Below are 14,897 nucleotides of genomic sequence, written 5' to 3' on the forward strand. Positions count from 1 at the left end.
TACCCTTGCATCATTGCACGACCGCTTGCATTAGCTCGGCAATTCCTTGTGTTGCCACAACTTTCACTTGTCCTTTGTCTAGCCGCGAGTACTTTGTGTGTCTTCCATGTACCCTCCATGCGTCTATTGTTTGGTGTATCCTTCGCATGTCATCTAGTCGCCTTCTACGGGCATTTGTCATGCGTAAATCTTTACACACCCTTCATGTGTGTTTGTCATTTGTGCTTTTGTAGCTTCTCCTCACTTCAGCTCCTCACACGCCACTGCCCCATATCCTACTATTACTACTTTTGTTCAATGGCAATAGAATGCTAGCCTTAGAGCATCTTCTTCTACTATTTTTCTTGTTATGAAGTATAAACACACAATAGCTCTTTATATGGGCAACATTTATCGAGCCTACGATATCGTAGACGATCGATCTATACATTACGCATCGAGACATAATGACTACTCATAGGTCATTTTTAAACTATCACAACCAACTTCAGAGACATTCTACTCATCACTTCAATTGTCAAAGAGATGCAAGATCGTATTAATAGATTGTTCATTATTAAGAACTACAGAGTCATGGATTTTAAAGGAATTTCTAAAAATTAAAAATCCAGATCCATCTAACTTTTCTGTTCAGCTTTCATATGTAAGAACATATTTCTGAAACCAACATCAAGACACTTTCAAATAAAACTGAGGCTGAATCATCAGGCATCATATTTCACTTTCGAAGAACTTTATGCAAGAGCAAGAACCACAATACAAAACACCAAGAATCCTCGATCGATTTTTCTTCTAATTCAGACGATCGTGACATGGGAGTGTCGGTGTTTATTGATACCAAGAGACAAGGATACCTTTCTACAAAATGATCACACTCAAATCAACAGAGAGCCATCAAGCAAGAGCAGTGGGACATGGATGAAATGCAGTCCCACAAGCAATTGTCTGTCTCTTCCTGCCGTGAGGGTGCACACATTCCGGCACTCGTTGCCATTCCTTTGTCGACAAATTGTGCATAATGAGACGGTTCATCCACTTCGACCGCAAGGAAAGCATGAGCAACCCGTGGTTGCCCAGGCATGTCATCCTTACGTGCTTACCGTAAAGCTCCAAGCACCAGATGTTTGGCATTCTGTCCACCTCCTTCCACAGGAGAGTCATCTTCTGCATCTCCCATATGTAAACGCATGCGGCGGCGTTCTTAGTCACCAAACCTACAAGCAAAATCTGACCCTCATACTCCAACAGTGTATGATCTGTAAGGTGCAGTGGTGAAGGGATGAGGTACTGCTTCCAAATACCATTTACTATGTCATATGACAAAATGCCGTCGGGTTCAGCATGCATGAAGTAGATGGTGCTGCAGACAGACACTGTTTGTGACCTGAAATTTAAAGAGAGGGGAAGCTTGATGCTTGGAGGAAAACTGGCACTGCGACTCCAACTGTTATGAATGGAGTCGTAAATCTCATGATCCCCATTGCATCCCAGCCACATTATCTTGTAGCCACTGCCAGCAGTCTTCCCGTTCAGAATCATTCCAACAGCCACTCGGGACCAGACTCGGTACGATCTTGGTGGAAGTTCTTTGAATGAATTGGTCAGAGGATTGCTAATATAGAAGTTCTTATGTGATAAGTCCAAGAAACAAATGAGACCGCCAGCTGATGCTACCGGAAGAAGCACTGTCTTTGCAGGCAGAAACGGAATGGAAATATGATGCCATTTTCTCAAAGATGGATTGTACATGGCACCCTTGGTTATGTTTTCATGAGTGACTGAAAAAAACCAGGGATGTAAATTGGGAACTTCTGAGAGATGTTGGGAGAAGGTACAGGAGGACAACAAGGAGTTCCACTTTTTGCATACGGTTCGGAACCTGAAGAAGGATTCTGTAGGGAGTCTTGCAATCACGGCTTCAAAAAGATCTTCTGGAAAGTCTTTCCAGATTTGCTGATCCATCAAGCCACTTGAAATTGATGCAATTGTTTTTGCAGGGTTCTTTTCTCTTCTAGGTCTCTTGCAATGTGGTGATTCAAGAACTTCAACCATTTTTTGACCAGATTTATCTTCCATTAAAATACCACAGAAGTCATATTCCAAAGGGTTATTCAACTCCAGTATATACAACCTGCACATGACAAGCTATTAGCAAATGTTTTATCAATCTTAGCTTTCTGAAGACAATTAACTTCCAAAACAAACTAAATACACAGCAGTAATATGTTTATATGAAAAAACAAATACAACACCTAAAAGTATTGATAGTTGGGTTCTTCATCAAACTCTTCTGTACTTATCACAAACACCTAAATTTTGAGTGGACAGAAAATTCCTATTGAGAAACAACCGAGCGCTTGAATCCATGTAATAACATGTTTTATTTTCTTTTAGCACTTAGACTATTCATCTACCCCTTTCTACCTGAATTAGATAATGACACTCAGACATCTATTCCCTGAGTGAGCACTGATCACGTCTAAAAACTTGTAGAGAAAGCCATATCAAAAATATGGCATGTGTTGGATATTCATTTCCAAGTCTAAGTACCAAATAATTTTTGCTTCTATCAGTAGCCCTTCTATAATTCATTATACAACCATGGCTTAAGATCAACAACTTGCTACAAATACAAATATAACCGAAAGAAAAACAAGTTAGTCATATTACTAAGTAGATAGAATTACATAACAAAATAAACCAATTCTTCTCTTTTAAGTATTCCATATCTCAGAGAAGAATTAGTGATTCCTTCTGACAACCAGATAACAGTCTTAACTACAAAAAATAAGAACACAATCCTGTTTTGAAATCAAACCAAGTTGCAATAACTGCAAATATGAGCATGGCATAGCTGAAAAAATATGACATATTTTATAACTGAGAATGCCATGGCTCAAATGATGCTTAAAAAACTAATATCTGCAATTTCTAGGGTTGTATGTAAAATAAACTAGCATTTAACTCTGAACATTTAACCGACTGCTTCTCTAAAATACTTTAGCAACAAAGGCACAAAGCAGATGTGAAAAACAATTGTATGTTAAATCCTGCTTTAGTACTGAAGATAAAGTTAGATTAGACTCAAAATTAGCTCTGAGAAATCTAGGTTAATAAATTTTCTAGTGGAAAATGGTCAATCAGAGGTGAAGTACTTTCTAGTGGAAAATGGTAGAGGTTTCGGATGGGCTTAGGCTACCCACAGCTCGACATTAGATGGGTCATGGATGGTCCACCACTAAACGGGCCAGCAAGGTGGGCAACCCTCTCAGCTAGTACGCTATCGCTAGCTTGGCCGCACGGAACAGTGTTAGACTAGACATGGCTCGTGGGCTAGTCCAAGCAATGGCCACAAGTTTAACAAGTCTCATGAACAATAAATTTTAACCTGAAAACATTTTTTTAAAAAAATATTGTTAGGTTAGTTTTATTTGTTATTAGAAGTTGATAATAGATTATTATTCAAATGCTTCATATTTTAATCTTATTTTCATTTAATTTGTTTTAAAGTATAGTATTTTATTATTAAATCATGATCTACCAGGCTAGGAATTGGCCATTCAAGCATAAGCCAATGCTGGGCCTGAGGTCGTTCAGTCGTGCCCATAAGAGCCCATTGACCCCTCTATATTTAGTCCATGATAAAATGTGGATATTGAGGATGAGTACAATATAATAAATACCATGACCCCAACTATGAAAGATGCCTTTTCAAGGAGATCTAGTTGCTCCCCCAGTTGAATTTTCATCAGCATTCCTTGTCTAAAGAAGCTACCTAAGCTGATAGCAGCAATGAAGATATAGCATCCTATGGTGACTCTTGTACTGGAAAAGATGTTTGCACCAAGGAAGTACAAAGAAACCACATTTGTCTATCTCTACTGCATTTCCTTAGAGGTGTTATCATCATACAGCACCCAAGAAACATATGGCAGACCAATATAGTACATCAATAAATGACTACTGACTACAGCTATCTATCATAATCCATGATCCTTAAACTAACTTATTAGTACATATTTGTAAAAACCTACTAAGAAAAGAGATATAGTAGTACTTTATGAAAATTGGAAAAAGTAAGACATGACAAATCCTAGATAGTATAAACTATAGGATTATAACATAGTTGTTGGCATCATAAGTACTCTGATATTACTTATTGGGTTAAAGATCATTGTAGCACTGCTCGTTGTAATTAAATTGAAGTGGATATCCATATTGTCTCTAGTTTATTCGTGTTCACTTTTTCTTGTTTGCTGTTGAATTTGTTTTATGAAATTGTTCATCAATAAAGATTTATATATATAAGCTGAAGGTTTTCCAGCAAGACTCGGACTAGATTATGTCAACTATCTGCTTCCCTCCCAATATTTCTTGTTTATCCTTCCTTCTACCATCATTATGTTGATAGATGAACCAGTTGCAGCAAAGGGAATGTCTGCACTATTCGGTCATCAACTCTTTGATCCTCTTTTATCTACTTCCATGTGTTGCAAACAGTAGGCTCTCATCTTCAGTGCCATTGGAGATTGTGGCAAAAAAATTAAGAAGACACGAGATTTGGATGGAACTTGGTATAAGGTTAGAATCTACATCTATGAGCAAGAGGAAAAAACCAGCCTCTTGGATGGGCATGTGGATGACAACCAACAATTGGTGAGTACTCAACAACTGAACACAAACATCAAGCATCAATAATAAGGTTCAGCTTCTGAAAAAGAAAACTTTGGCAGCCTACAGATGCTAGAAATTATGTTTTCACAGTGAATCTGACAAATTCTAAGAATCTGCTATTATGCAAAGGAAGAAAAAAAAAATCAAAACACAATCAGGTAAGTCATATTTAAGGATTAAAGATTGGATGGCTGAGACACTTCCCTTTGCTGCAACAGGGTCATCCATCATCACATAGCTAACAGAAGGGAATAAAAGGATAAAAGAGAAACTTTAAAGAAAAAAGATAGATGATAGATTCCAATCAAACACTTGCTGACAAGCCTTTCAATTTACAGCTACCAATCTTTATTGGTGAACAATTTCATCTAACAAATTCAACAGCAAAGAAAATTTTTTATAAGGCAAAAAAAAAAAAAAACAAACAAACAGATGAAGGAGACCCACTTCAACCAACTTCGAGAGAAAGAAAGATGCAAATAACGCAAAAAGAAAAAAAGAAAAGAAAAAACTTAAGCATGAAACTGCACGCGCACACACAAAAGGAAAACAAAAGTAGAGAATAGGGAAAAAAAACAACTTTCCCGAATCGAACACAAGGATCTGCAAAACCCTAATGCGCTTCCTCGTCTCCGAAGCCAAGAGATCGAGCAGAAGCAAAAGAGATTTCAAGCACATATCTACTTAATCACTTCCAAAACTTAGCATTCAATTCCGACCTCCCTTGATAAGTAAAGAACCCAGACTAAACCAAACAAGAAAGCAAAAAAGCAGAAAGGAAAAGAAAGGGATAGGCATTTTGCCTGCGATCGAGATAGCGAGGCCAGTCAAGTGAAGGCGAGGAGGCGTAAAGTTCGCAATGTTCCTGGATGCGGCCGACGACCTGCCTCAGCACCGCCGCCTCATCCATCCGCCACCTCCGCCGTCGCCGTCGCCGTCGCCGTCGCCGTCGCCGCCACTCGTATCTTCTCTCGGTTTTCCACCAGCTCTGTTCTCTTCTGAATCTAATAGCTCAAATTCCTAAGTCCCACGTCACACGTACTACTAATCAGCCCCTAATTATACAAACAATTACCGGACTTGCCACTGTGTTTGTGTATTCTCCGTCCTTCTCGCATCGTGCGGATCTGCTTCCGACCGCACAGAAAGCATATGCGGTTATAATCCAACACGGAATACGGATCGGATCTTGAAATCTGGATCCAACTATAAATATATGATAATTTTTAAAATTCACCCTAAATTTTATATATACTTTTTAATATCCATTTAAATTTTATTATTATTAAATATCTTTCAAAACAATTATTCTATTGTTAAAATATATTTTTCATCAACAAAATTAAAAAGGATAGAATAATCTAATTTTATCTTAGATTAATGTTAAAAAGTTTTCTTATATTTTTTATTTCATTATTTAAATATTTTTACTAATAAATCAACCCTTTAATTGGTAAATGATATTCAAATTTATCCTCTCTAAAACACAATTAATGGGTTTTATTATTTCATTGAAAATGATATTCAAATCTCTCATTCTAGATACAATCAAACATATACAACAAACAAGAAATGCTTAAAGATGATGAGCAATTATGAACTCAATTAATCAAGGTGGATTACATTGATTTAATTCATTATTTCAATGAAGATTTAAGTCTCTAGGACAATTTTGAGCTCCCATTAATTGTACTCTTTTCTCTCAATATAAATGCCATTAAATGAGAAAAGGCTTAAGGACAGTGACAACTATGATAATAATCATAGTGGCTACTAATTGACTTAATTTAAACATTTATGACACACAAAAAATCATCTTAATTCAATAATTAATAAAGTGAGAAAAAACATGAAGAATAAAAAAAACCCCAATGAATAACTTAGAAAATAAGTAAATAAATAATTATTAGTGGCACAATTTTAGACCCAACAATTTGATTCCACATCCGGTTCAAGATTTGAACCACATGAATCATGAATGACCTATCAAGAAGTAAAACTCATTAATTATAAGAATGTTTTAAAAAAAATAAATAAAATAAAATATATTTTTTTCACTTGCACTCTCTACAACAAAAGAACACTCAACATTCCAAAAGCCACCAATTTGTTTTCTTTCACCTTCAAGACAAGTCTTTTCTTTTTATTGATGAGACATTTTAATTTGTCACAATTCCATAAAAAATAAGCCACAATCAAATTTGATTATTAATAATAATTAATTATTATGAGTCTTTTGGATTAAGTTGGAGTGTAGGAAATAGCTTATTAATTAAAGTTGAGCTTTCTTTTTCAAGGAAAAGGAGAAAGCATTCTATATATTTTTAGGGAGGTCCTTTCTACCAAGTAATGAGTGTGGCTATATCTTGCTAAAGCAATAATTACTAGATCAATGCCTTTGCTTGAAGGAAAGGTAGAGTGAGGGAAAGAGGTTGGGCTTCCTCTCAAAAGTTGGCATCCCTTGGCATGCATGTTTTGATTCGCAAGTAATCGGTTTGGACTTAGCGAAAGAGTGGTAGGTGCAATGGTGTAATTAGGGTTTAGGGAGGTTGAGTCTACCTAATCAGTGCAATTGGCATCAATTGTCATTTTTCGATTAGAACAAAGATATGTTTCTGAATATAGTTGGGTTAGTCTTAAACGTGATCCATATTTTGTGTTTTTTTCCAACTGTTCTAATGAAAAAAATATATGTATACAAAAGTTAGGTTTAGCTAACTCTGATTAAAATGGAAAAATTAAGCTAAAAATTAATTAATTAATTATTGCCCATTACATTTAAAATCCATCTCTCAATCCATAGTTTAAATCACTAAAATTTTTTTAAAGGATCTAGTCTTCGAAATAATCATAACGAACGAAGAATGTGAGTCGGATGGTACTGAAATTACCTACAATTTGAACAACCATGATAACCATTTTGCCATTGAATTAAAGTGGAGAAGAAAAGGGAGGGATTCAATGATGAAGATGACCAAAAATCCAAGAAGATGTGTGCAATGCAATTGAATGCAATGATGTGGTATGAGTTCAAAGGGAAGAAAAGGAAAAGCAAAAGGTGTGGGTAATGAATGATTTGCCTACTTTTAACTTGGATACAACCCTAGATCCATTCACCAAAATTTGACCCCTTTTGCCAAAATTTAATATATATTTTTTCATTATATAGAATTCATTTTCAAATCTCTAATTAGGTGAAAATAGAATAGAATATGAATAGTTTCTTACTCTATAACAATAACAATTTGCATATTTATTGGGTGTTTAAGTATTTGTTCATATCTATTTTAGCTCTATATATTCTATTTTGATATTTGGATGGATAATTTAAGGTGTAATATTTTATTTTTAAAAGAATTTTTCATTCAATTTCACCCATTTAAAAAAAAACACATAGTTTGTGTATTAAACAAATAAAGTAGATTTATGACGCGTTAAGTGAGCAAAATAGATCAAATAAATTATATTAATTAAAAGAATTAGATGGACTAGATTAGTTAAGCATTAAATAAAATGAATTTTATTTCATTCTATATTATAGCACACCCTTAAAGTTTAGTGATTTAATTATGAAGATCATTTAGATTTGAAAGTATGAATTTGCATGTGCATGTAGATAATAATGTGTATCAAACCTACAAAACCCTAAAATGCCTAACCATTATACTTCATACATTTCTTTGGGTTTGGGATGGATTCTCACTTGCAAAGGCAATTGGAATATTCCTTGTCTTGTTGTACTCACAAGGGGAAAGAAATAAAGTGGTTTATGCTTAGTCTTTAGGGTTGCAAAAAATATATAAAATCTATTATATATATTATCATGTTTGGAGACATAAATTATTTATATAAAATATATATATATATAATTTTGTATATCTAATCTAAATTCAGTTTCTCCAATTAGGATTTATAAAATTTGAAATAATAAAAATGGACTATAAAAAGGTTTTCTTTAATTAAAATAATAATATTCAATTAAAAATTTATTTAATTTATATATTTATATTTATATTTATTAAAACATTTAAAATTTTGTATAATAAATATGATTAATTTTTTTATCTGTTCAAATTAAATTTAGAATTTTATAAATATTTTTATTGGAAATTAAGAGGGGTCTAACCATATCCACTGATGATTATATTTGGATAAAAATCAAAAGGGCATAATAACATCAAATAAGCACCTGGGCACCCCATCAATGATGTTATCCCGAAAATATCTCTTGATTCAGCGCTGTTGTAGTAGCTATTAGTTGCTGCTATAATATGTAGAAGCTATTGAGTAGTTGTTACAATGTGTAAAAGCTACCCAGTAACTGCTATAATATGTTTAGAGTGAGTTTAGAGTTTACACCATGTAAAAATTACTGAATAGATACTCTAATATATATAAACTACTCAGTAGTTGTTACAACGTATTCTGAGTTTAGGATTTAGGATTGTAGCAGCTATATAATATCTTTAGGGGTGGGAAAAAATATATATAAGCACATACTCAGTAGTTGTTACACCGTATTTAGTATGTTCGGTATTTCGGTATAGTTTAGGATTTAGGATTGTATGGTAACATGCCTATACGGTATCGTATACAAAATTCGGTATACCGTACCGAACCATATCTTCTATAATAATTTTAAAATGATTTTGATAAAGTCTAAATAAGCTGGTAAATAATATTTTGATATAATATTGTTCAGAGATTCTAAACTCATCATAAACACGATCTAGCAGCTACTATGTAACTTTTACACAGTGTAAACTCTAAATCTAAACTCACCTTAAACACGTTGTAATAACTATTAGGTAGCTTATATACGTTATAACAGTTATTTAATAACTTCTACACGTAGCACCTCTACTTGTAGTTGTTACAACAGTATTGGATCAAAGGGTATTTTCTAAATAAAATTATTGAAGGACCGTTCATTTGACTTTAATTGAAAATGAAATGTGCATGTGACGATTTTGCAAATGGTGAATACCCATTTGATTTTTGCCCATTATATTTTAATGGTTAATAGGTTTGAGGATGATTATTTGAATCCAATAGAAATGGATTCGAATCCAATAGGAAGTGGAGTAAGATGGGCTTTTAAATCGAGCCCAAGTACGAGAGATATTCCTGGTTAATGAGTTGGACGTAAGATTTGGATCCAATTATATGGCTCGACCGGCCGGTTTATTTAGATGGATTAGAATTTGGTAAATTTAAGAAATTAACTTAAAGAAATTGCATAAATCAACTCTAAATTTTTCATATAATTTCAAGAAGTAATTTATTTATTTTTTAATTTTAAAATGCGAGGAATAATTTTCAAAATTAATCCAATTTAAAATAAAATAAAATAAACACCCAAGCAATTAAGGAAAAATAATTTTATATTAAAAGATTAATCCTCAGGTGAAAAAAAGAAGTACACAGAAGTCACGAGCCATTCAACTCATCACACGGTGATACCCTGCGCCACCGCCGCCGCCGCCGCCGGCCCGCCCAAAACTGCACCACCTCCTCGTTTCCGCCTCCTCCTCCTCCACCTCCCTCACTACCTCTGCAAACACCTCCACCTCGCACGGCAACTCCAGTGGCCCGGCGCCGTTCCCGTACCCGAGCTCCCTCTCCGCCTCCTCTAGCAGCCCCCGGAAGAGGGGATGGTTCACCCACCTGGCCCGGATCACGAAGCGCTCCCTCTCCGGCCCCACCCGCACCACCAGGCACCCCTCCGGCGCCACCGCCGCCGCCCCCTCCCCCTTCCGGCACCGCTGCAGCGTCTTCAGCAGCATCCCCTTGGGCCTCATCATCAACCCCAAATCAATTCAACCTCCTGAGACCCAGCTCAGTGAACGGCAACACACACACATATATACACACACACAGACACATCACGGCGGAGGAAGATGATGGTGATGGTGGCTGTGGGACTGCGGATGCGCTGTACCTCACAAAATTTGATCATGGAATGAATTATTTTTAATCTCAATTCTCAGGGAAAGAGCATGGGGCGATCGAGCGAGAGAGGAATATATGATTCGGTGAATTGATGGTCACCATGAAAAGGTCTCCCTCCTGGTCAACTCCAGAGGACCAATGGCATGCTGCGCTTTGGAGCCTCACGAGAGCTCAAAGTCAACGTCGACCACATCTTATGAGAGAGCACTTTCAGACTTGACTTTGTCGTTGACTCGTTGTGGATGTTGGAAGATACTCGGTGCACTTTGAGAAATAGGAGCGTGCAAAACACCTAGCTAGGGATGGGGGATGTGGATGAGCTTATTTATTTTTAGCATAAAATTAAAAAAGGTGCTCCATACTATAAAAAGAACATTTCTTTTTAAAAAATGAATATTTTGGTCATAATTTGATATATACCTTTATATTTTACTATATATGAAACAGTAGATTTGCTATGCTGCGCGTCAGCTTCCTACGCACTCGTGCGCGACAGTGGGATCACCGTCCATCACGCATGATCGTGAGGATCTGACCGTCCAAAAGTGGGAATGCACAGTGCTCCCTCGCGCCGACCGCCAGCCGCTCTCGTCGCCGTCGCCACGCCGTCCGGCCACCGGAGACCGCCGCCCTAGGCCCGGTCGACGCGCCACTCGCCGGCGCGCCAATCGGCACCGGATTCCAGTCGGATTGTGGCCGGAATCCGGTCGAATTCGGCCGGAAACCGGCGAACCCAACACGCGACCACTGTGGGCCAAATCGCGGTCGATTTCCGGCCAAATCGCGGTCGGAGACCGGCCGAGGAAGGAACGTCGGCCGCCGGCGATTCTCCGGCCGCACAGTGGCCGCGTGTTGGGTTCGCCGGTTTCCGGCCGAATTCGACCGGATTCCGGCCACAATCCGATCGGAATCCGGTGCCGATCGGCGCGCCGGCGAGTGGCGCGTCGACCGGGCCCAGGGCGGCGGTCTCCGGTGGCTAGACGGCATGGTGACGACAGCGGGAGCAGCTGGGGGTTGGGAGTATCGCGCACGGGTCGCGTAAATTCCCGTCGCGCAACATAGAAAATCTCTATGAAACAGTTTTGAAAAAGGAGGCAATATGCAAAGTGGTTGTCACATAGCCAGATAGCAATCAGTAAGTCAACTGTGCATGCAAATGCTGAGCTCAATAATTGTTGGTGCTTCAACAGAGAATTGAGGATGCACCAACCATTATTTCTTTCCTTTAAAAAAAATAAAACAAAAAAAAATCTTCACCAAGTAAATTTGTGGTAGTGAATTAAGTGGCAAGCACTGAAACTGAAAGATGCACAGAGTTGCATAGTTCCGCCAGGTGCTTAATTCCCTTCATTTATTGATCAAGTTAATTAATTCATAGATTTTGTGAAAAAAAAAGTTATAAGTGCTAATTATACTTGTAGTCACCACTAGATTTGCTGACAATGACTGGATAATGAGTGCAAAATGAGGCCAATTAATTTATTAGAATACAATCAAAATTGGAAATTAAATATATAGGATCTTGAGGTTATAAGATAGAAAATATCTTATTAGTACGAGACCTTTTGAGTATCAACCCATCAAAGAACTCGTATCTATGATTTGCTCCAGTTTCACTACAGGGAGAATCAATCGTCATATTAGTGCACATCTTAATAGAGGATGCACATGATTTGCTCCAACTTGCATAGTTGTCTCCACTGTCTAAAAATTAAAACAAATCAAATCAGTTCATACATTTCAAAAACAAACACAAAAAAGTTTACATCGTTTGATAAATACGAGCACTTTCAGAATTGACTTTGTCAACGTCGTGCACATCTTATTAGAGAGGTAAAATTAAGTCAACGTCGTGCACATCTTATTAGAGAGCACTTTCAGACTTGACTTTGTCTTTAACTCGTTGTGGATGTTGGAAGATACTCGGTGCCCTTTGATAAATACGAGCGTGTAAGTCAACTGTGCATGAAAATGCTGAGCTCAATAATTGTTGGTGCTTCAACAGCGAATTGAGGGTACACCAAGCATTATTTCTTTTCCTTTTCAAAATTTTTAAAACAAAAAAAATTCTTCACCGAAGTAAATTTGTAGGAGTGAATGTAAGTGGCAAGCACTGAAACTGAAAGATGCATAGAGTTGGCAACTTCATACTATTTTTAATGTCCTAACTCCTAATTGAATGTCTATTTATGGGATACACAACAAACCCTAATTGAATGTCGTTTTTTCCTTCTCTTCTGGAGCCAACAAATTACTGGTAAAACGGTGGCGATAAAGTTATTGTGAAAAAAAAAATTAGGTCATTGCATATATATACAAGGAACTCATCAATATTGTCTATAATCAGAACAGGGTAGACGTACATGATCGGATGGCTGCCATGTTCCTCACCTTCCATTCCATCTAATTCGATCTTTCCTTCCTCAACCTACGCCTTCACTCTCTTAGATGATTTACTCGACTTCCTAGTCTCCGCCGCCGCTGCCGCCTCCGCCTCCATGTCTAAGACAGAAGAAGAAGAAGTCAGCTTCTCCATGTTGATCACGTGCTCATGGACTGCCGACGGCATGGCCACACGCTGATCTTCTTCGTAGTCCTTCTTCTCCTCGGCGGTTGCGGCGGCGGCGGCGTCCAGTGGCTCGGGATTCGGGGTGGGATTCATCTCTGCGATCTTGACGATGTGCCCGGAGATCATAGCGATGTGCTCTGCGATCTTGGTGATGTGCTCGGTCACCGTCGGCTTCTCCTTCGTGTTGCTGCTCTCGCCCACCTCGACCTCGACCACTCGCTTGCCGCGCTGCTCCTTCTCCTTCTCCTCGTCGTGCTGCAGCGCCTGCAGCTCCAGGTCCTGCAGGCTCGGTGCGGGTGGTTCCGAGCCCTGATCGGTCGCATGCGTGGCGGACCTCGAACTCCTCCCCGGCCTCGCGCGGCGCCGGTCCTTCTTCTTGATGAAGATGAGCACCTCCGAAGTCAAGATGGGGATCGACGCCACCGGCACGATGAAGCTGCTGCTCTCGCTGGCAGCATCGTCCTCTTCTTCCACTGCGTCTGCAAATTCTGAGGCTCGAGCTGAGGAGGCCTCTCCGGCTCCGTCCTCAGCAGGTTCGGCGTCTGCCTCTCTTGCCCTGCCGCCCTTCCTCTTGTAAATCACGTAGATCGCCATTTGTGCCACTCCGAAGAAGAACCCTATCGCGGTGGGTATCTATGCACAGACAATTTTTTAATTATTTTTTTAAAAGAAAATTTGAAATTAAAATATAAGATTTTTTTTTAAAAAAAATTATTTACCATAACAAAAATGTCTTGGCTGAAGACTCCATAACCTAGCCATATCGTGGCACTCAACGTGAGGAAGAACGACATGCCGATGGGCATGAACTCCACACTTCGAGTCCGCACCACAATCCTCTGAAAAACACCAACAATTAACACTTGATTAAGCCTCCTAATTGACAATTAAGTATATATAAATGACATCTTACGATGATGCTCAATGGGGCCGCATAGACGCTAATCGAGAAGGCGACACAGATCCAACCGAGAACCTCGGCACGGTTCGAGCCGTCGAACATGAATTGAGTCACCACGACGATCACGGAGAATAGTACCAAATTCAAGCCCACCAACACTTGGATCGTCCTAATCTGCTTCCACAATTAGTGATCATAATTTGTTAATTAATACAAAAGAATTAATATATAATAACAATAATAATTAATTTAATTCGATTGAGAGAATTACCCTGTCTTTCCTCGGGGCGTAGATGGCATAGATAATAATGTATGCGGACTCGATGAAGCACCCGACCAAATTAATCAAAATTAAGAGGGCTGATCTGGGAGATTTGGCGTACGCATAATAAGCCCAAATTATGCAACTAAACAGTGATAAATTATAAGGCAACGACTGGAATCCTCGTGCTGATTTGTTGCGGTAGATTTTGATAAAAGTAGGTCTGCATGCGATCATTAATTAGTGATTAAGGCAGATAATTATCATAATTAACTAATTAATTAAAAGTGTTTATTGGAGAAAATTGCGTGTGTACTTACATTGGGGAAAGATAAACCATGAAAGAGATGATGTTGCCTGTAATAAGGAGCATTTAAAAGATTGAAAACCAAGATTAAGTGAATGATTAACATTTAATTAATTACCTAGTATTCCAAATAGAATGAGTAAAATACGTCCTATTGCAGGGTCCATCTTGATAGATATATATATATATATATCGAATTAGAAGAGCAATAATGATGCAAAAAGGTTGTAGA

General features: G+C 38.0%; 3 protein-coding genes across 3 annotated transcripts; all 3 read right to left on the minus strand.

Annotated features, from left to right (window-relative positions):
• Positions 1-759: 759 nt before the first annotated feature.
• On the minus strand, positions 760-5,617 carry LOC141820628 (F-box only protein 6-like). The gene is made up of 2 exons (XM_074707982.1): positions 5,478-5,617; positions 760-2,131 (listed from the first exon to the last, which is right to left on the minus strand). The coding sequence occupies exons 1-2, from the start codon at positions 5,582-5,584 to the stop codon at positions 895-897; spliced, it is 1,344 nt and encodes a 447-aa protein (XP_074564083.1). The 5' UTR covers positions 5,585-5,617; the 3' UTR covers positions 760-894.
• A 4,498-nt stretch (positions 5,618-10,115) lies between these two features.
• On the minus strand, positions 10,116-10,478 carry LOC141820746 (indole-3-acetic acid-induced protein ARG7-like). The gene has a single exon (XM_074708112.1). The coding sequence runs from the start codon at positions 10,476-10,478 to the stop codon at positions 10,116-10,118; it is 363 nt and encodes a 120-aa protein (XP_074564213.1).
• A 2,576-nt stretch (positions 10,479-13,054) lies between these two features.
• Positions 13,055-14,832, minus strand: LOC141820747 (uncharacterized). Its single transcript, XM_074708113.1, has 6 exons — positions 14,784-14,832; positions 14,679-14,715; positions 14,368-14,581; positions 14,109-14,270; positions 13,915-14,034; positions 13,055-13,828 (listed from the first exon to the last, which is right to left on the minus strand). The coding sequence occupies exons 1-6, from the start codon at positions 14,830-14,832 to the stop codon at positions 13,055-13,057; spliced, it is 1,356 nt and encodes a 451-aa protein (XP_074564214.1).
• Between the last annotated feature and the right edge of the window lie 65 nt (positions 14,833-14,897).

This window comes from Curcuma longa, unplaced genomic scaffold, assembly GCF_044706935.1.
Source record: "Curcuma longa cultivar G26 ecotype Majalengka, Jawa Barat unplaced genomic scaffold, ITB_CL_G26_1.1 utg509_np1212_2302976_RagTag, whole genome shotgun sequence".
In the NCBI taxonomy this organism is placed as follows: Eukaryota; Viridiplantae; Streptophyta; class Magnoliopsida; order Zingiberales; family Zingiberaceae; genus Curcuma; species Curcuma longa.

What these genes read in the sequence shown, in the direction of transcription:
- LOC141820628 (XM_074707982.1), bottom strand. Translation starts at nt 5,584, where the DNA reads ATGGATGAGGCGGCGGTGCTGAGGCAGGTCGTCGGCCGCATCCAGGAA. An exon ending in CCTCGCTATCTCGATCGCAG is followed by an intron (nt 2,132 to 5,477) that starts GCAAAATGCCTA and finishes TGTCATGTGCAG; the next exon opens with GTTGTATATACTGGAGTTGA.
- LOC141820746 (XM_074708112.1), bottom strand. Translation starts at nt 10,478, where the DNA reads ATGATGAGGCCCAAGGGGATGCTGCTGAAGACGCTGCAGCGGTGCCGG.
- LOC141820747 (XM_074708113.1), bottom strand. Translation starts at nt 14,832, where the DNA reads ATGGACCCTGCAATAGGACGTATTTTACTCATTCTATTTGGAATACTA. An exon ending in CGGCCCCATTGAGCATCATC is followed by an intron (nt 14,035 to 14,108) that starts GTAAGATGTCAT and finishes GGTGTTTTTCAG; the next exon opens with AGGATTGTGGTGCGGACTCG. An exon ending in GCCAAGACATTTTTGTTATG is followed by an intron (nt 13,829 to 13,914) that starts GTAAATAATTTT and finishes GTCTGTGCATAG; the next exon opens with ATACCCACCGCGATAGGGTT.